This window comes from Scyliorhinus torazame, chromosome 9, assembly GCF_047496885.1.
Source record: "Scyliorhinus torazame isolate Kashiwa2021f chromosome 9, sScyTor2.1, whole genome shotgun sequence".
Classification (NCBI taxonomy): Eukaryota; Metazoa; Chordata; class Chondrichthyes; order Carcharhiniformes; family Scyliorhinidae; genus Scyliorhinus; species Scyliorhinus torazame.
In genome coordinates this window covers 259,040,610-259,062,238 of record NC_092715.1, presented here as the reverse complement: position 1 = coordinate 259,062,238, position 21,629 = coordinate 259,040,610, and the positions used below count along the sequence as shown (strand labels likewise).

Below are 21,629 nucleotides of genomic sequence, written 5' to 3'. Positions count from 1 at the left end.
ATTCGCCGAGTTTATGTGACTCAATGTTAAATTCTGCCTGGTCACGTTCTTGTGAAGCACCTTGGGATGTTTTCATTCATCTTACGGGATGTGAGCACGCTGGCTTGGCCAGCAATTACTGCCCATCCCTAACTGCCCTCCATTTCAGAGGGCACCTGAGAGTCACCCACATTGCTGTGGACCTGGAGTCACATGTCGGCCAGACCAGGGACGGACGGCAGATTCCCTTCCCTAAAGGACATCGGTGAGTCAGATGGGTCTTTATGACAATCCACAATGGTTTCAGGGTCGTCATTAGACTTTTGAATTCCAGATTTTCTCATTGAGTTCCAATTTCCCCATCTGCCGTGGTGGGATTTGAAGCCAGGTCTCTAGGCCTTGCCCTGAATCTCTGGATTGCTATCCCAGTGACAATACTTTATCTTCAAGGCACTGTATAAACGCAAATTGTGAAATGGGCGACATAAATGACACAGTTAATTTTGGCCACTGAAATATGAAGAAAAAGAGAGAAAGTAAGATGTTTTTGTACACACAAAATAATAATTTCTTAGTCTCTTTGGAAGAGAATTCAATCCCTTTTGAACAGTCTGTTTGCGTAAGTCTTTGCAGTCGACTCAGTCCTTCAATATAATTGAAAGATGTTGTTTTTGAGGCATCATGTTTGTCTTTTGAAGAAGGTTATCCCCCCCCCCCCCCCCCCCCCCCCCCACCCCCTTTGTTTCAGAGGCTAAAATGTTCAAGTTCTGCCTGCTCTGTGCCCTTCTATCAAGCTGCGGGAGCGTGACTCCCAACTCCTGTTAATATATCTGCCATTGGACCAGTTTGAAATGTAGTAATGAGCTTTTGTTTCTGCATCTGGAAAGCACTTTGCCAAATTCTGTGAATGCCACAGAGATGCGACCAGCTCATTCCGCAGATGTGCGAAATGTAATGTTTGCAGTGGGAGCCCCACTTGTAATTCGTTCTCTTCTCTTCCTTCATCCAATTAAGAAATCCCATGCAGTCTGAAGAGTTGGAAGAGGGTAATTGCTCTCTGTTTATGGAGGACGGCCAGCGGGGAAACCGTAGTGCCTCAAAAATGCATTGCTGACTGATGTCTAACATCGCCACCGTGATTGGATGCCGAGGAAATAAAGAACAACAGAGCAATTTGTAACAACTTTTGAGAAACATGGGCATTCGGCGAAAAAGGCTCTTCGATGTAGGTAGATCATTTGGTGCTGTCCCAGCAAACGTAGTGTTAGGTAAACGCACACAGTGGATCTCTCAGGGTCCAAGCCACTTGTTGAAGCAGAAACCAAGAGTTTTTGTTTATTGAGAGAGTTTATTGGCAGTGTCCCAGTTGGGCAGCACAGTGGTTAGCACAGTTGCTTCACCGTTCCAGGTTCGATTCCCGGCTTGGGTCACTGTCTGTGCGAAGTCTGCACACGGTCTCCCCGTGTCTGCGTGGGTTTCCTCCGGGTGCTCCGGTTTCCTCCTACAGTCGAAAGATGTGCAGGTTAGGTGGACTGGCCATGCTAAATTGTCCTTAAGTGTCCAAAAAAGGTTAGGTGGGGTTACGGACATAGGGTGGAGGTGTGAGTATAGGGTGGAGGTATGGGCTTAGGTAGGGTGCTCTTTCCAAGGGCCGGTGCAGACTCGATGTGCCGAATGGCCTCCTTCTGCACTGTAAATTCTATGGTTCTATCCCCTATTTATGCATACTCAAAGACATTTACTAACTATCGCCTGTTTCTCTGAACCTCAACCAAGTTGATTGACATTAACAAAGCAGAGCAAGGTAGTTGATAGAACAGTGACATGCCACTCATCTGTTAAACAGCAGTGGACGGAAACTTTGGGTCAGCCCCGCTTACAACAAACATCTGGCAGACAGTCAGAAGAATTCCGTGGATACCCATCTGTGTGTTGGCAGTGGTAACCTTGTGGTGATCAGAGAGCTGACTGACCCACTGCGTGCTCACTGCCCCTCTACGATAGCAAAGGTTGCGGAAACTGGGCTCATTCAGTTCAGCAAAGGGGACACTTTGACGTTTCAAAAAACCGCCGGAAGGTATTGGCCTGCTTGATCTACGCGATGCATTTGAAATTTTAAAGAGCTGTTGAAAAACTCTGCTGTTATGTGGGCACTTAACAGGATCAGTTTTCAACGTTGTGCTCTCGCCTCCGGATACTGGACTTAGTGTGGCCCAGAATTTTGGTATGAAAGTGCATTTAAGGTGAAGCGAGCTGAATACCTGAGGGAGAATAGGTCATGCTGACAGGATCAGCTGAGGATGGAAGGGAGGAGGCTCTGTGGTGCATAAAACACCAACACGGATGCAATGGCCTCTTGCTCTGCTATAAGTTCTGTGTCATCTTTTGACAAACGCATAGTTCTAAAACCAAGTAAATGTAACTATGGGAGTAACTTGGAATTCAGACAGAACAACTTCATGCAAAGGATGGTAGATACAAAATAACAGACGCACCAGATAATTGATGAAAATGACCTTGGTAAGTTCATAGGAACATTGGACCTGGGAGCACGAGGAGGCTATTCAGCACTTTGAGCCACTCCGCCATTCAAGAAAACTGTCGCTGATCTGGTCAGGGTCTCAACTCCACTTTGCCGTCGGCCCCCCATAATCCTTCACTCCCTTGTCTATCAACAAATTGTCGAACTCGGCCTTGAATAAATACCGAGATCCGGACTGTGCTGCTCTCTGGGGGCGAGAAATCCACGGACGAACTCTGAGAGAAAAAATAATCCTCGTCTCCATCTTAAAAGGGAGACCTCTTATTCTTAATCTGTGTTCCCTGATTCTAGTCTCCCCCCACAATTGGAAACACCATTCTGGTACCCATCCTATCAAACCCCCTCAGGATTTTATATGTTTCCTGGGTGGCACGGCGGCGCAGTGGTTAGCACTGCTGCCTCACGCCGCTGAGGACCCGGGTTCGATCCCGGCCCCGGGTCACTGTCGGTGTGGAGTTTGCACATTCTCCCCGTGTCTGCGTGGGTTTCACCCCCACAACCCAAAGATGTGCAGGCTAGGTGGATTGGCCGCGCTAAATTGCCCCTTAATTGGAAACAAATTGAGTGCTCTAAATTTTTTTTAAAAAAGAGGATTTTATATGTTTCAATAAGATCACCTCTCATTCTTATAAACCCCAGTCCGTATTGACCCAAACGGTCCTCTTTTTAGAGATACGCCTCTCATCCAAGGAATGAGTCATGTGAACCTTCTCTGAACCACTAACTCAGATATATTTTTTTCCAAATAAGGAGACCAACTTCAGTTTTGGTCTCGCCAAGGCCCTGTACAGCTGTAGCAAAACTTCCCTACTTTAATATTCCATTCCCCTTGCAAGAAAGGCCAACATTCCATTTGCCTTCCTAATCACTTGCTGTGCCTGCATACAAACATTTTTTAAAATTCATGTACTCGGACACCCGGATCCCTCTGTACCGCCGAGTTCTGCAATCCCTCCCCATTTAAATAGTATACTGCTCTTCTATTATTATTACAGGTTTTAATATGTTTCTGAAAACCAGATGGGCAGAGGAGGGGGTCTTAAGATGGACTTATCTTCACAAACTCGCTGCGTTCCCAGGTTCAATTCTGAGGCTGGCCCTGGTGACCAGATCTCAGCTGCACTGGCGATCGAGGGTGACATAATTGCACTTGTCGCTCCCATGGCTTGTGTCTGCAAGATGGACAGTTGGGACGGGGAGGGCAGTACAGCACAGTGGTTAGCACAGTTGCTTCACAGCGGCAGGGTCCCAGGTTCGATTCCCGGCTTGGGTCTCTGTCTGTGTGGAGAATGCACGTTCTCCCTCTATCTGCGTACGTTTCCTCCGGGTGCTCCGGTTTCCTCCCACAAGTCCCGAAAGACGTGCTGGTTAGGTGGATTGGACATTCTGAATTCTCCCTCCGTGTACCCGAACAGGCGCCGGAATGTGGCGACTTGGGGATTTTCACAGTAACTTCATTGCAGTGTTAATGTGAGCCTACTTGTGACAGTGAAGATTATTATTATTATTAATAATTCTAATTGTAAACGGTGTGCTGTTCCCATCAAACTTGGCTGAAACAAAGAGGTGTTTTATCAAATAAAGAGTGCAATGTCTGTTATTTAGTTTCAAGACCTGAACAAACGTTCGAATGAATTTCTCCTCTCCTATCCCATTTCAGGAAACTAGCAGGGCGTACCCTCTTTATCACAGGTGCCAGTCGTGGCATTGGCAAAGCGATCGCCTTGAAGGCAGCCAAAGATGGTGCTAACGTTGTGATTGCCGCGAAAACCGCACAAGCACACCCCAAGTTACCAGGCACAATATACACCGCGGCAGAGGAGAGTAAGTATTTTGGTTACTTTGGGTTTCATCATGGGGAATAGGATGCAGAAACAAGGGGTTCGTTCTGGAACTGTATAAAGAATGAAAGACTTGCACTTGTGTCAAGCTTTCCATGAACACTGGGCATCTCAAAGCTCTTTGCAGCCAACGGACAACTTCATGATGTGTGGTCACTGTTGTAAGTTTGACAATGCGGCAGCTAACGTGTGCGCGCTAAGGTTCCACAAACCACAATACGATCACGATCAGCTTATCTGTATTTGCGATGTTGATTGAAGGATGAATATTGGCCAGGACACCAGGAATAATTCCCCTGCTCTCCTTTGAAATAACGCCACGGGATCTTTTATGTTCACTGGAGAGGACAACAGGAGCCTCTGTTTAACATTCCTCCCGAAAGGTGCGACCTCTGACAGTGCAGCATTCCATCAGCATTGCACGGGAATGTGAGCTTGTACTCGAGCCTTGGAATGGTGGAACGGGACTTGAACCCTGAACCTTGTGACTCAGGAGAAGGTGCTACGTCTTTAGCTGGAGTGTTGGAAACCATTCTGGGTATCACACTTCAGGAATTCTTATAAAGGTCTTTGAAAAGGTTCAGAGGAGGTTTAGCAGATTGTTACTGGGGACGAGGGACTTCAGTTTTGAGGAGAATTATTTTTGCAAAGGATCTGTTAATTCTGATTGAAAACACTGCGGCAAACAAAATAGCTAGACGGACACCTTAAGAACCTTAAATGGCTGCCTGCTTCAGTGATGATGTAGTTTAAAAAAATTTTATTTTTTAAAGTATAAATTTAGAGTACCCAATTAATTTTTTCCAATTAAGGGGCAATTTAGCATGGCCAATCCACCTACCCTGCACATCTTTGGGTTGTGGGGGTGAGAATGTGAGAACTCCACACGGACAGTGACCCGAGGCCGGGATCGAACCTGGGTCCTCGGCGCCGTGAGGCAGCAGTGCTACCCACTGCGCCGCCCTGCCGCCTCCGCTGATGATGTATTTTTACAGCTCTGTACTTTAGAGAAGACGGTGGTAATGTTACTGGACTAGTAATCCAGAGGCACAGGCTAGCGGTGTGGTGAGTTCAAATCCCACCACGATAGCTGGTGGAATTTAAAATCAATTAATCAATCTCGAATGTAAAGGGAGTCCACGTAATGGTGAGTTTGGTTCTGCATGGTCCGTTAACTCAATGATTGCATAAGGGACTTTTAACAAACAGGAGATTTATTAACTAAACATGCAAACTCTTGTTGACACACCTCTGTCCTAGGTCACCGATGATCGTGCCAAGCTCCACCCCTGTGACGGCCCACGTAACCATGTCATCACGTAATAGACCCATTCTACATCCCATTTAGGTTGGGCCCCTGGCGGTGTGAGATGTAACAGTGTACACATATAACTATGTACAACTAAGTAGGTGCAAACTGTACAGAAGCTTTCCACAGTCTGTGCAAACAGTGAAACACCAGTTTGGCTCTTGCAGTTAGTGCACAGCCTGTTGTGTGACCATTGTGTGAATCGCCCTTCTTTCAGGGCGGCACGGTAGCACAGTGGTCAGCACTGTTGCTTCACAGCTCCAGGGTACCAGTTCGATTCCCGGCTTGGGTCACTGTCTGTGCGGAGTCTGCACATTCTCTGGGTTTCCTCCGGGTGCTCCGGTTTCCTCCCACAGTCCAACGATGTGCAGGTTAGATGGATTGGCCATGCTAAATTGCCCATTAGTGTCCACAAAGGTTAGGTAGGTTTACTGGGTTATGGGGACAGGGTGGATGTGTGGGCTTAAGTCGGGTGCTCATTCCAAGGGCCGGTGCAAACTCGATGGGCCGAATGGCCTCCTTCTGCACTGTAAATTCTATGAAACGGCAAAAGCAAAGCAGACACAATGACGTTGCTCAGTCCAGACAGTTTGAGACGCGACAAAGTCCCGATACTGCCTGTTGGGCCTGCTCAAGCGCCTGGAACGTGTGTAGACACCAGGTGCAGGTGGGACTGACCTATCGGCAGTATTCATTGTGTTGGGCATGCAAGGCACATCGTTCGTGCAGCTGTGAAGGTCTTGGACTTGCTACGCAGTATCCCAACTGTGTCGGGGTTGAGGGAGGTGTGTGGGGCCTGAGGTCCAGGAAAAGTGGTTGATCTGAGTAATCAGCTGGTGGTGATGGCTCGGCTACTGACACCAGCTGACTGCGATTGCATACACACTGGCCGCCATTGGAGGCCATCATCTAGCTGTTGGGCTGAAGGGCCCTGTCATTGACCACTGCTAACTTGTCGTAGCCTTGTGCAGTCTGCATATGGACCCTTGGGCCCAGTGCTAGAGGACATAGAGAGTGGGCATGTTTGTCAAGTGCGCATTGGGTATAAGTTCTGGTTGCAACATGGTCTTGACGGTCGGGATAATGGTCCTGGTGCGTCATAAGAAGAGCCGTTGAGCTGACGAGGCCCAATTACGCAGGCTTCGAAGTGCAACATAGGAATCAGTATTGTCCCGCGCACACTTTTCCAGAAGATGTTTGGCAGAGCATCCAGCTCTCTGAGAGCCCATTAGGCTGCGCATATAAAGAGCTGCTTTGGGGCGGCATGTGGCGCAGTGGTTTGCACTGGGACTGCGGCGCTGAGGACCCGGGTTCGAATCCCGGCCCTGGGCCGCTGTCCGTGTGGAGATTGTACATTCTCCCCATGTCTGCATGATTATCACCCCCACAACACACAGAAATGCAGGTTAGGTGGATTGGCCACGCTAAATTGCCCCTTAATTGGGAAAAAAAGATAATTGTACCTCGGATAGCACGTCCTGCTTGAATCTGCCCCAAATGTCAACCCTGTTCTCATCGAAGACAAGTGGGTGAATGTTGCGAAGTCCCTGTGCCACACTGTCAACCCTCACGCCATCTAGTTCTGCCAGGTCCGTTAAATCAACAATTGAACAAGGGACTTTCAACAAACGTGAGATCTATTAACTAAACATGTAAACTCTCATGAACACGCTGCCTGAGGTCCTGGCTATTCCTGCCAAGCTCCACCTCCGTGATACCCCACGTGACCGTATCATCACTTAGTCATGTGATGACCCGGTGTACAGTGATCATGAAAACTACCATTGATGGTTGTAAAAGAACAAAAAACATCCGGTTCACTGATGCCCTACAGGGAAGGAAATCTGCCATCCTTACCTGGTCTGGCCGACATGTCACCCCAGACCCCACAGCAATGTGGTTGACTTTAAAAAATATATATATTTAGAGTACCCAATTATTATTTTTCCAGTTAAGGGGTAATTTAGCGTGGCCAATCCAGCTACCCTGCACATCTGTGTGTTGTGGGGGTGAAGCCCACGCAGACACGGGGAGAATGTGGAAACTCCACACGGACAGTGACCCGGGGCCGGGATTCGAACCTGGGTCCTTAGCGCCGTAGTCCCAGTGCTAACCACTGCGCCACGTGCCGCCCCCGCAATGTGGTTGACTCTTAACTGCCGCAAGTCACTCAGTTCAATGTTTTTTAAAATTTAAAGTGCCCAATTTTTCTTTTCCGGTTAAGGGGCAATTTAGCCCCCCCCCCCCTCCGCTCCCCGAACACGTATCCGCCAGCTGTCCACTCCCTGGGGCTGAATTACTCCATGTGCGAGACGAAACCTTGAACGAAAAGATGTTTGCACGTGCAGCCAGTTACCGAGAATGGTGTATCATCGTTGATACAGACAGAGCCCCCCCCCCCCCCCCCCCCCCCCCCAGTCACACCGTGATACATTCACGTGCCTGAATGATTTGATAACTAAACTCAGACAATATCTGACATCTGTTGCAGGCATAATTACACCTCCAGAACACGGCATAGGGACAAACTGTGCCGATGTCTGATAAGAGTCCAAGGTCTTTACGTCTTGTGGGCCTCTTGGGCACATTCCATGAAACAAGAAAGAAAGTTGAATTGAATGTTACCCATCACGGTGCATTTATCTCAATAGCGCAGCATCCAGCCTCTCCCACTGCCCGCACTCACTGTCTTGCATCACCCATTTGACGTTCCCAACATTCTTGCTGTCTGTGTTGATGGTCCAAAAGACAGTCAGGAGATTCAAACGCAGATTTTTTTTTTCTCTATTCCATACATACATTTAGGGGGAAGCTAGATTTTGTGTGAGAGCAAAAGGAATGGAAGAATGTGATCACAGGGTGAATTGAATAAGGTGGGGGGGGGAGCTTGTGTAGAGCACAAGGAGCAACATGGGCCATTTGGGCCCAACAGCCCATTTCTTTACTGTTCTGCAAAATAGTTTTATTTTTTCACATTTGCAAATTTTCCCGGGTTGTGGGTGTCGCTTGCAACAGGAGCATTTATTATCCATTCCTCGTCATCCTGGAGGAGGGTGATGCCTTGAACCACTGCAGTCCATGTGGTAAAGGTTCCCTCATCCTGGAGGAGGGTGATGCCTTGAACCACTGCAGTCCATGTGGTAAAGGTTCCCTCATCCTGGAGGAGGGTGATGCCTTGAACCACTGCAGTCCATGTGGTAAAGGTTCCCTCACAGTGCTGTTAGGTAGGGCATTCCAGAATTCTAGAGCCAGCGACGGAAATCATAGAAACGTAGAAACAAATAGGAGCAGGAGGAGGCCATTCGGCCCTTCCAAGCCCACTCCGCCATTCATTATGATCATGGCTGATCATCCAACTCAGTAGCCTAATCCCACTTTCCCCCCATATCCTTTGATTCCCCTTCGTCCTAAGTGCTATATCTAACTGCTTCTGAAACCAAATAATGTATTGGACTCAACTATTTTCTGTGGTAATGAATTCCACAGGCTCATCACTCGCTGGATGAAGAAATTTCTCCTCATCTCTGTCCTAAATGGTCTACCCCGTATTCTGAGACTGTGACTCCTGGTTCTGGACGCACCCACCATTGGGAACAAAAGGAATGGCAAAGTCAAGATCTGTGAGAGATTTTGAGGGAAACTTGGGAGTTGTTGGTGTCCCAGACCCATGCTGTTCTTGTCGTTCAAGGCCATAGATGCCAAAGCCACATGTGGCGCAGTATGTGACACCTCAGTTTCTGCGACTCCATTTCATTCACTGCTATAGCAAATCATGCACTCTTCCACCAGCAGCATTTTTCTGATGGTTATCAGCTTTAGAGTTGTCACTTGGTCTTCCAACTGAAGCAGCTGCGTTTAAAAAGAACGGGAGAATCTTGGTTCAGCATTGCCATGTCTCCCATGATGTTTGTGTGCTGTAGCATTTGTGCTGATTATGGAAGTTTTCTGCACAGAAAGTGCACAAAGGCTGCTGCATCGATGGATAGTATGTGTGTGGCCACTACATCTCCTATTTGTTACTGACAAAATGATCTATCAGTTCCAGGTAGTGATTGGTGAACGTCATCCGTCCTTGGTCACCTGGTTGTAACCGTTACAAGAGGCCTGGGTGCAGGCTCCTTCCCTTGTGGTAGGGGGAGAATAGTGATTTGGAATGGGCAGATTTGACTTGACTTGTTTTGGGTTTCACCGGCGGCGGAACGGGTGATTGCACATCGGGTCGTAGTACGCAGCCGTACACGTGGGGGAAAATGTAACCTCTAGTTTGCCCTGTGACTTCTAATCGTGGCCAATGAGGTGGTGTCGGCGTTAGAATTAACCTCGATCCTCCAATGGAGAAGGGAAAAATTGCTGAGGACTCTTCACTCTTCATCGCCATCGAGGCGGTTCCTTTTTTGGAAAGGGTGGAAGCTGTGGGCAAGGATGGATAGTGGCTGCCCTTTTACCCCCCCCCCCCCCCCCCCCCCCCCCCCCCCCCCCCCCCCCCCCCCACTGTGTGGGGTTGCAAAATCAAGGACATACAGGCACTTGAGTGAGGAACAGGAGGAGTGACATTGAAATAATCGTTAGCCCATGACGAATGACTGGTCCTTGGGAGAGAAAGTGGGTATGTCGCAGAAGCAGTGGAGGCTTGAGAGGAGAGAGTTTGGAAGTGCAGAGTTACAACTGCGTGGGTGTCTTTTTTTGAAGAGGATTGGGGTTGAACAATGTTGCTGCTATCAGCCGGTTTGCAACAAAACAAAATGTGGGTGAAAGGTTTGCCAAATTTGGTGTAGACTCGAGGATAACTTTATTGCAATGTTTCACATACGATTGCAAATTCCTCTCAAAGTGGTTCTGCTAAACTGGTTCACCGGTCGACCTTGGCATTCTGATCCTGCTCGTGTTGACTACATTGTGTGAAGGAGGCGAGTCAGCAGCTGTATGATCACTGAGTGAAGGACTTTTTTTTTTTGATATTTGCTTGAAGGGCTGATGTGCATTCCGTTCATTTTCCTGCATATTTGTAATGGTGGAGGCTTTTTTTTGGGGGGGGCGGGGGGTGGAACCTTGGTAAGAAGTTAAAGTTGCAAAGAATGTTTCACTAGATCCAATTGAGACATTTATTACCGCACTGGTTAGTGAGGAATTTGGTCTGAATCGCAACAGAAGCACCATCAAAATAAGTACGAATTCGGCACACCGCCAGCAGTAGTCAGGATATGTGTAATCTCATTTGTTTGCAATTGGAATTTTAGAATCTTAAAAATACGATGATATGTAGCAAAAGTTTATTTTTTGCCAAATTTCTTTTTTTTTCTCCCTTCCCCCCTTCTTTTATAATAATAATCTTTATTGTCACAAGTAGGCTTACATTAACACTGCAAGGAAGTTGCCGTGAAAATCCCATAGTTGCCACACTCCGGCACCTGTTCAGGTACACTGAGGGAGAATTCAGAATGCCCAATTCACCTGACAAACAGCAAGTCTTTCGGGACTTGTGGGAGGAAACCGGAGCACCCGGAGGAAACCCACGCAGACACGGGGAGGTAGTCAGTTCTGCGGGGATGTGGTCGCCGTGGCTAGTGGAAGTGTACGAGATCGGATATTGAATCTTTGGCTGGCTGTTTAATTGTGAGGGGTGGGTTCAACCGCCCCTTTAAGCGCATTCAGTCCTGTGGCAAGGTCGGCAAACTACTCGCAACGAGAGAGTCCTGAACTCTGCGCTGCCCAAGACAGGAAAAAAATGGGAAGGCCCAAATTCCCAAAAGTGGGTGCTAACATAAATAAATACAAGACGGGATTTGGGAGAAGGTTTGTCACTCAGTAATGTTTCGCGGGAACGAGGAGCTGGCAGCCAAGGCAAATAGCTTTGAACTGGAAGTTAGATAGAAAAGAGGGTGGCATGTGGCGCAGTGGTTAGCACTGGGACTGCAGCGCTGAGGACCCGGGTTCGAATCCCGGCCCTGGGTCACTGTCCGTGTGGAGTTTGAACATTCTCCCCATGTCTGCGTGGGTTTCGCCCCCACAACTCCAAGATGTTCCGAGCCACGTGCAAATTGGCATAGGGAGGCAAGAATAAGGGAAGTTAACACGTGGCTGAAAGAGTGGTGTGGGAATGAGGGGTTCCTTTTCATGGGGCACTGGCATCAGTTTTGGGACAGGGGGGACCTATGCCGTTGGGATGGTCTCCTCCTGAACCGAGCTGGGACCAGTGTTCTGGCGAAAAGAGTAAATAGGGTGGTCAATAGGACTTTAAACTAAAGATTGGGGGGGAAGGGAAAGTCAGGGAACCAAGAGGTGAAGTAATCAGCGGGGAGCGTAGCTGCTGAGGAATACAAAAAAACACAAACAGACAAAACTCAGGAGAGGTTACGATTGTCCCCATCCCACAAAATATGACTGGCTTGAGACAATTCACACCTCTTTAACCTGGGGTTACCCCATCTCTGGATCTGTAAAGATTTAATCGCCTGCTAATGCTCGCATTCCAAGCATTGTTTGGCATCTTTGAATTTGTCTATATATGTGTTTCTGGAACAGACCTCTTCATTCACCTGAGGAAGGAGCAGCGCTCCGAAAGCTAGTGACATCGAAACAAACCTGTTGGACTTTAACCTGGTGTTGTAAGACTTCGTACTGTGCTCACCCCAGTCCAACGCCGGCATCTCCACATCACAAAATATGACACAGTGTATGGAAAGACTCAGTAAACCAAGGTCCACCACACTAAGAAAACAAAAAGGGACGGTCAATAGAGAATTAAAGGTGCTATATTTAAATGCGCGCAGTGTACGGAACAAGGTAGATGAGCTTGTGGCCCAGATTGTGACTGGCAGGTATGATGTGGTAGGCATCACAGAGACATGGTTGCAGGGGGTTCAGGACTGGCATTTAAACATCCAGGGATTCACAACCTATCGAAAAGACAGGGAGGTGGGCAGAGGGGGCGGGGTTGCCTTAATTAGGAATGAAATTAAATCAATAGCACTAAACGACATAGGGTCAGATGATGTGGAGTCTGTGTGGGTAGAGTTGAGGAACCACAAAGGCAAAAAAACCCATAATGGGAGTTATGTACAGGCCTCCTAACAGTGGTCAGGACCGGGGGCACAAAATGCACCACGAAATAGAAAGTGCATGTCAGAAAGGCAAGGTCACAGTGATCATGGGGGACTTCAATATGCAGGTGGACTGGGTAAATAATGCTGCCAGTGGACCCAAGGAAAGGGAATTCATTGAATGCTTACAGGAGGGCTTTTTGGAACAGCTTGTGATGGAGCCCACGAGGGGACAGGCCATTCTGGACTTAGTGTTATGTAATGAGCCAGACTTGATTAAAGATCTTAAAGTAAGGGAGCACTTAGGAGGCAGTGATCATAATATGGTAGAATTCAATCTCCAATTTGAAAGAAAGAAGGTAGAATCAGATGTAAAGGTGTTACAGTTAAATAAAGGTAACTACAGGGGCATGAGGGAGGAACTGACGAAAATCGACTGGGAGCAGAGCCTAGTGGGAAAGACAGTAGAACAGCAATGGCAGGAGTTTCTGGGAGTAATTGAGGACACAGTACAGAGGTTCATCCCAAAGAAAAGAAAGGTTATCAGAGGGGGGATTAGGCAGCCATGGCTGACAAAGGAAGTTAGGGAATGCATCAAAGCAAAAGAGAAAGCCTATAATGTGGCAAAGAGTAGTGGGAAGTCAGAAGATTGGGAAGACTACAAAAACAAACAGAGGATAACAAAGAGAGAAATAAGGAAAGAGAGGATCAAATTTGAAGGTAGGCTAGCCAGTAACATTAGGAATGATAGTAAAAGTTTCTTTAAATACATTAAAAACAAATGGGAGGCAAAAGTTGACATTGGGCCGCTCCAAAATGACGCTGGTAATTTTGTGATGGGAGACAAGGAAATAGCTGAGGAACTGAATAAGTACTTTGCGTCAGTCTTCACAGTAGAAGACATGAGTAATATCCCACCAATTCCGGAGAGTCAGGGGGCAGAGTTGAATATGGTAGCCATCGCAAAGGAGAAAGTGCTAGAGAAACTAAGAGGTCTAAAAATTGATAAACCCCCGGGCCCAGATGGGCTACATCCTAGAGTTCTAAAGGAGATAGCTGAAGAAATAGTGGAGGCGCTAGTTATGATCTTTCAAAAGTCACTGGAGTCAGGGAAAGTCCCAGAGGATTGGAAAATCGCTGTTGTAACCCCCCTGTTCAAGAAGGGAACAAGGAAAAAGATGGAAAATTATAGGCCAATTAGCCTAACCTCGGTTGTTGGCAAGATTCTAGAATCCATTGTTAAGGATGAGATTTCTAAATTCTTGGAAGTGCAGGGTCGGATTAGGACAAGTCAGCATGGATTTAGTAAGGGAAGGTCCTGCCTGACAAACCTGTTAGAGTTCTTTGAAGAGATAACAAATAGGTTAGACCAAGGAGAGCCAATGGATGTTATCTATCTTGACTTCTAAAAGGCCTTTGATAAGGTGCCTCACGGGAGACTGCTGAGTAAAATAAGGGCCCATGGTATTCGAGGCAAGGTACTAACATGGATTGACGATTGGCTGTCAGGCAGAAGGCAGAGAGTTGGGATAAAAGGTTCTTTTTCGGAATGGCAACCGGTGACGAGTGGTGTCCCGCAGGGTTCAGTGTTGTGGCCACAGCTGTTCTCTTTATATATTAACGATCTAGATGACGGGACTGGGGGCATTCTGGCTAAGTTTGCCGATGATACAAAGATAGGTGGAGGGGCAGGTAGTATGGAGGAGGTGGGGAGGCTGCAGAAAGATTTAGACAGTTTAGGAGAGTGGTCCAAGATATGGCTGATGAAATTCAACGTGGGCAAGTGCGAGGTCTTGCACTTTGGAAAAAAGAATAGTGGCATGGACTATTTTCTAAACGGTGACAAAATTCATAATGCTGAAGTGCAAAGGGACTTGGGAGTCCTAGTCCAGGATTCTCTAAAGGTAAACTTGCAGGTTGAGTCCGTAATTAGGAAAGCAAATGCAATGTTGTCATTCATCTCAAGAGGCTTGGAATATAAAAGCAGGGATGTACTTCTGAAGCTTTATAAAGCATTAGTTAGGCCCCATTTAGAATACTGTGAGCAATTTTGGGCCCCACACCTCAGGAAGGACATACTGGCACTGGAGCGGGTCCAGCGGAGATTCACACGGATGATCCCAGGAATGGTAGGCCTAACATACGATGAACGTCAGGATCCTGGGATTATATTCATTGGAGTTTAGGAGGTTATGGGGAGATCTAATAGAAACTTACAAGATAATGAATGGCTTAGATAGGGTGGAGGTAGGGAAGTTGTATCCATTAGCAGGGGAGACTAGGCCCCAGGGGCACAGCCTCAGAATAAAAGGGAGTCACTTTAGAACAGAGATGAGGAGAAATTTCTTCAGCCAGAGAGTGGTGGGTCTGTGGAATTCATTGCCACAGAGGGCAGTGGAGGCCGGGACGTTGAGTGTCTTTAAGACAGAAGTTGATAAATTCTTGATTTCTCAAGGAATTAAGGGCTATGGAGAGAGAGCGGGTAAATGGAGTTGAAATCAGCCATGATTGAATGGTGGAGTGGACTCGATGGGCCGAATGGCCTTACTTCCACTCCTATGTCTTATGGTCTTATGTGCAGGTTAGGAGAATTGGCCACGCTAAATTGCCCCTTAATTGGAAAAAAAAATTATTGGGTACTGTTATGTGTCCGGGTTTACAGATCCCCAAAGTGTTTCATGGAGTTCAACCGACCCACAACTTTTAATAGATTGTGGTGTGGGAAGCACACGGCGTACTCTCCAGGTGTGATACAGCAGAAATGGACCAATGGTTTTTAAAACAATACAATGTTTATTCTATGAACTCAAGTTAACTTTTTTAAAACCAACATTGAATATCTTAACACCCATTACTTCAAAGATAACCCCAAAAGACTACACAACACTAAATAATCCTTCAAACTGTTCCTTTAAACATCCAAAAGACTTCAAACCTTCAAAAACAGACATTAGGTCACAATCAATATATTTATAGTCTTTGGATTGCAGAAATCAACAGACCAGCTCTGTGTTTCTTCCTGCAGCTCACAGCAAAACACACAGACACTCCCAGCTGTGCTCTCAAACTGAAACTCAAAAAAGCAGAAGTGAGCTCAGCTCCCCCCACCCTCTGGCATCACTTCAGTAATATGATCAGCTCAATTTCTTAAAGGTACATTGCTTAAACATCTTAAGGCAAATTTTACCCTCTCCAGTTTAATGAACCCTGCCATGTCGCTGATCCAGGCTTCCACGCTTGGGGGCCTAGCCTCCTTCAACTGCAGCAGAATCCTCCGCCGGGCTACCAGGGACGCAGAGGCCAGAATACCGGCCTCTTTCGCCTCCTGCACTCCCGGGTCATCCGATACCCCAAATAATGCGAGCCCCCAACTCGGCTTAACAGAACATATGGGTGTGATTTGCGGGGCTCCCCGAACACCTCACACACCTGTCCTCTACTCCAAAAAACCGACTCAGCCTTGCCCCAGTCATGTGCGGCCTGTGCAGAACCTTAAATTGTATCAGGCTAAGCCTGGCGCAAGAGGGGGAATAAATTATCCTACCCAGGGCGTCCGCCCACGTACCCTTGTCAATCTCCTCCCCCAGCTCCTCCTCCCATTTACCTTTCAGCTCCTCCATCGAGGCCTCCACCTCCTCCTGCATCTCCAGGTTGATCGCCGAGACTTTGCCTTCTCCAACCCACCCCCCCGAGAGCACCCTATCCTGGATCCTACGTGCTGGCAGCAGCGGGAATTCCCTCACCTGCCATCTTACAAACGCCCTTACCTGCATGTACCTGAAGGCATTTCCAGGGGGGAGCCCGAATCTTTCCTCCAATGCCCCAAGGCTCGCAAACGTCCCATCTATAAACAGGTTCCCCCATCCTTCTAATTCCTGCCCTGTGCCAGCTCAGGAACCCTCCATCCATTCTCCCCGGTACAAACCGATGGTTCTCTCAGATCGGGGAACACACCAAAGCCTCTGCCTCCCCCGTGTGGCATCTCCACTGCCCCCAAATTTTGAGGGTCGCCCCCACCACTGGACTCGTCGTGTACCTTGTTGGCGGGAACGGCAGCAGTGCCGTCACCAGCGCCCTCAGGCTTGTGCCCACACTGGACGCCATCTCCAGCCTCTTCCACGCCGCCCCCTCCCCCTCCATTACCCACTTGCGTATCATCGCCACACTGGCAGCCCAGTAATACCCACACAGTATAGGCAACGCTAACCCTCCTCTGTCCCTACTCCATTCCAGAAACACCCTTCTCACCCTCGGGGTCTTTTTCACCCATACAAACCCCATGATGCTCTTGCTGACCCGCTTAAAAAAGGCCTTAGGGATCAGGATGGGGAGGCCCTGGAATATAAAAAGGAACCTCGGGAGCACCGTCATCTTCACCGACTGTACCCTACCCGCCAGGGAGAGTGGCAGCATATCCCACCTTTTAAACTCCTTCTCCACCTGCTCCACCAGCCTCGTCAAGTTGAGCTTGTGCAGGGCCCCCCAGCTCCTGGCCACCTGGATCCCTAGGTACCGAAAACTCCTTTCCGCCCTCTTCAGTGGAAGCTCGTCTATCCCCCTTCCCTGGTCCCCTGGGTGTACCACGAAGAGCTCACACTTCCTCACGTTGAGCTTTTACCCGGAAAAGTCCCCAAACTCCCTGAGGATGGGCATCACCTCCGGCATCCCCCCCCCCCACTGGGTCCGCCACATACAGTAACAGGTCGTCGGCATACAACGATACCTGGTTCTCCCCCCCCCCCCCCCCCCCCCCTCCCCCCCCCCCCCCCCCGGGGACCAGCCCCCTCCAGTTCCTGGACTCCCTTAGAGCCATAGCCAAAGGCTCAATTGCCAATGCAAATAGCAAGGGGGATAGGGGGCAGCCCTGCCTCATCCCCCGGTACAGCCGAAAGTATTCCGACCTCCTCTGATTTGTGGCCACACTCTCCACCGGGTCTTCGTACAGTAACCTAACCCAACTAACGAACCCCTCTCCGAACACAAACCTCCTCAACACTTCCCAGAGGCACCCCCATTCCACCCTATCGAAGGCCTCCTCCGCGTCCACTATCTCCGCTTCCCCCTCCACTGCAGGCATCATGATTACATTTAGGAGCCTCCGCACATTGGTATTCAGCTGCCTTTCCTTAACAAAACCCGTCTGGTCCTCGTGGATCACCCCCGGGACACAGTCCTCAATTCTGGTAGCCAACACCTTCGCTAACAGCTTCGCGTCCACGTTGAGGAGAGAGATTGGCCTATACGACCAACACTGTAATGGGTCCTTGTCCCGCTTCACGATCAGCGAGATCAGTGCCCTGGACATCGTCGGGGATAGGGCCCCCCCCTCCCTCGCCTCATTGAAAGTCCTCACTAGTAGTGGGCCCAACAGGTCCATATACGTCCTGTAAAATTCCACCGGGAACCCATCTGGCCCCAGTGCCTTCCCCGCCTGCATACTCCCCAGGCCCTTCGTCTGCTCCTCCAGCCCTACCGGTGCCCCAATCCCAGTCACCTGCTCCTCCTCTGCCCTCGGGAACCTCACCCGGTCCAGAAAACGACGCATCCCCCCCCTCCTCCTATACAGCCCCTCATAGAAGTCTCTAAGAACCCCATTTATTCCCACCGCACTCCGCACCGTGTTCCTCCCTTTATCCCTAACTCCCCCAATCTCCCTCGCTGCCTCCCGCTTCCGAAGCTGGTGTGCCAACATCCGGCTAGCCTTCTCCCCATACTCATACACCGCCCCTTGCGCCTTCCTCCACTGCACCTCCGCCTTCTTGGTAGTCAACAGGTCGAACTCGACCTGGAGGCTTCGTCACTCCTTGAGTAGTCCCTCCTCGGGGACCTCTGCATACCTCCTATCTACCCTTAAAATCTCCCCCACCAACCTCTCCCTCTCTCTCCTCTCCTTCCCCTCCTTGTGGGCCCTTGTGGAGATTGGCTCTCCCCTAATCATCGCCTTCAGCGACTCCCAGACCACCCCCACCTACACCTCCCCATTAGCGTTAACCTCTAGGTATCTTTCAATGCACCCCTGGATCCGCCCACTCACCTCCTCATTCGCCAGCAAACGCACCTCCAGGCGCCACAGCGGGCGTTGGTCCCTCTCCTCCCCTAGCTCGAGCTCCACCCAGTGCGGGGCGTGGTCTGAGATGGCTATGGCCGAATACTCCACCCTCGGGATCAGCACCCTGCTCAAAACAAAGAAGTCTATCCGGGAGTAGGCTTTATGGACGTGGGGAAAAGAAAGAGAATTCCCTGGCCCCCGGCCTAACAAACCTCCATGGGTCCACTCCTCCCATCTGGTCCATGAACCCCCCTCAACACCTTGGCCGCCGCCGGCCTCTTACCCGTCCTGGACCTAGAGCGGTCCAATGCTGATCCAGTACCGTGTTGAAGTCCCCCCCCATTATCAAGCTCCCTGCCTCCAGGTCCGGAATCTGGCCCAACATGCGCCGCATAAATCCGGCATCGTCCCAATTCGGGGCATATACATTCACCAAGACCACCCGCACCCCCTGCAGCTTACCGCTCACCATCCCGTACCTACCTCCATTGTCTGCCACGATGCTCAGCGCCTCAAACGACACCCGCTTCCCCACCAAAATCGCCACCCCCTCGATTCTTTGCGTCCAACCCCGAATGACAAACCTGCCCTACCCTCCCCTTTCTCAGCCTAACCTGGTCTGCCACCCTCAAATGCGTCTCCTGGAGCATGACCACATCTGCCTTCAGTCCCTTCAGGTGTCTGAACACCCGGGCCCTCTTGACCGGCCCGTTCAGGCCTCTCACATTCCAAGTTATCAGCCTTAAACATCCATTTCTTAAAGGTACTCTCACATGACAGTGCTCTAAATTTAAAAAAAAGTTGGATCGAAAATAATCATAGAATCCCTGCAACACAGAAGGAGGCCATTCAGCCCATCGAGTCCACACCGGCCTCTGGAAAGTGCACCCTACTTAGGCCCACACCTCCACCTTATCCCAGTAACCCCACCTAACCTTTTTTGGGCTCTAATTTAACATTGGCCAATCCACCTAATCCGCACATCTTTGGACTGTGGGAGGGAACCGAAGCTCTCGGAGGAAACCCACGCACACACTGGGGACAGTGCAAACCCCACACAGTTACCCAAGTCCAGAATTGAACCCGGGTCCCTGGAGCTGTGAGGCAGCAGTGCTAACCACTGTGCTGCTGTGATAAAGAAATAAAAGGATATTCTGAGAAGTTTGGGACAGGCGCAAATGTGTGTGTGAGTCTGCGTGTGTGGTGAGAATTGACCTGTTGGCTAAAATCCTGCTTCTATGCTATAATTAGTTGTAATTCTATCCTTGCCTGATGTAGGTCACATTCACTTTTAAATATCGCCCTCTAATCCTTGGGTCTTGTTCGCCCATTCACACCTGACCTGGGTAAATTGTACCCAAGGACAGCATGTGCACACCTTGACAAATATCACCTTGATAACCCAGCAGCGTCCCTTGGAGCCTTTAGCCAAACCACTTTCTATATTCGTCAGGTGGATGGGTGAGGGGCAGGATTCTATTTAGTCGTGACAATGTAATACAAAACAGTCAACATGCCTGCCTGGGAATGCATTCAACCTTTTATTCCTGACCGTTCATCTGCACCGCAATTCCTTTATTACACTCCAATAAGCTGCTGCTATGTTGCTCACGATGAGTTGCTTCGAAGGGAGATTTCAGGCATTTTGCCATCCAGTTTTGCTGATATCTGTGAATCTTTCAATATTGAAGCTATGAATAGCCGTGATTAATCATAAAGACTGTATCACCGTTGTCATTTTTTAACTTTCCTATTGAGAATGACTATTTTCTAAAGCAGGACCGAGACAGACAGATTTGCACTTTGATAGCGCCTTTTCCAGAAAGGAAATTGTCTGATGTGTAGTCACTGCTGTGGTGTAGGAAGCGTGGCCGTTAGCAATAGCTCCCACAATCAGTGACGTGATAGTTATGAAATGAAATGAAAATCGCTTATTGTCACAAGTAGGCTTCAAATGAAGTTACTGTGAAAAGCCCCTAGTCGCCACATTCCGGCGCCTGTTCGGGGAGGCTGGTACGAGAATTGAACCGCGCTGCTGGCCTGCCTTGGTCTGTTTTCAAAGCCAGCGATTTAGCCCTGTGCTAAACCAGCCCACTTGCTTTAGATCAATATTGGCCAGGCCACTGGGGCAGATCTCCTCTGCTTGTCTTTGAACCAGTGACTATGGAATCGTTCATGGTCACCTGGGAAGGCGGAAGGGGCGTCAGTCTTTTCAATTTGGGCTGGGCTGGCATTTATTGCCCTTGAGAAGGTGGTAATGAGTTGACCTCTTGAACCGCTGCAGTCCATGGGGTGTAGATATACCCACAGTGCTGTTAGAGAGGAAGATCCAAGTTTAAAAACGTTCCAATTAAGGGGCAATTTAGCATGGCTAATCCACCTACCCTGCACATCTTTGGGTTGGGGTGAGACACATGCAGACACAGGGAGAATGTGCAAACTCCGCACGGACATTGATCCAGAGCCGGGATCGAACCCGGGTCCTCTGTACCGTGCTGCCCTAGAAAATTACTCTCATGTTTTGCCTTTTTAATATTGCCCTCCCTTCTGCGATGTAAGTCAAAGTGAAGGATGTCATAACAGGAGTATAATGGGGTTTGTGTGGGCGCGAGGGACTCCGAGGGTGAGAAGGGTGTTCCTGGAGTGGAGTAGAGATAGGGGGGGGGGGCTGGCGCTGCCCAACCTTTGTGGGTACTACTGGGCCGCCAATGCGACAATGGTGCGCAAGTGGGTGATGGAGGGGGAGGGGGCTGCGTGGAAGAGGCTGGAGACAGCGTCCTGCGTGGGTACGAGTCTGGGGGCGCTGGCAACGGCGCCGCTGCCGCTCCCTCCAAGGAGGTATACCACGAGCCCGGTGGTGGTGGCGGCC

At 49.2% G+C, this 21,629-nt stretch overlaps 1 protein-coding gene across 3 annotated transcripts in view; it reads left to right on the top strand.

Annotated features, from left to right (window-relative positions):
* The window catches only part of hsdl2 (hydroxysteroid dehydrogenase like 2), a 147,774-nt gene that overhangs the window by 26,240 nt on the left and 99,905 nt on the right, over window positions 1–21,629 (top strand). For 2 of the 3 annotated variants that reach the window (XM_072517307.1, XM_072517306.1), the window contains exon 2: window positions 4,182–4,345. In XM_072517307.1, the coding sequence (XP_072373408.1) occupies window positions 4,182–4,345 (164 nt within the window). Of the gene's footprint in view, window positions 1–1,185; window positions 1,205–4,181; window positions 4,346–21,629 lie in introns of those variants that run through there. The other variant, XM_072517308.1, reaches the window with a different exon arrangement.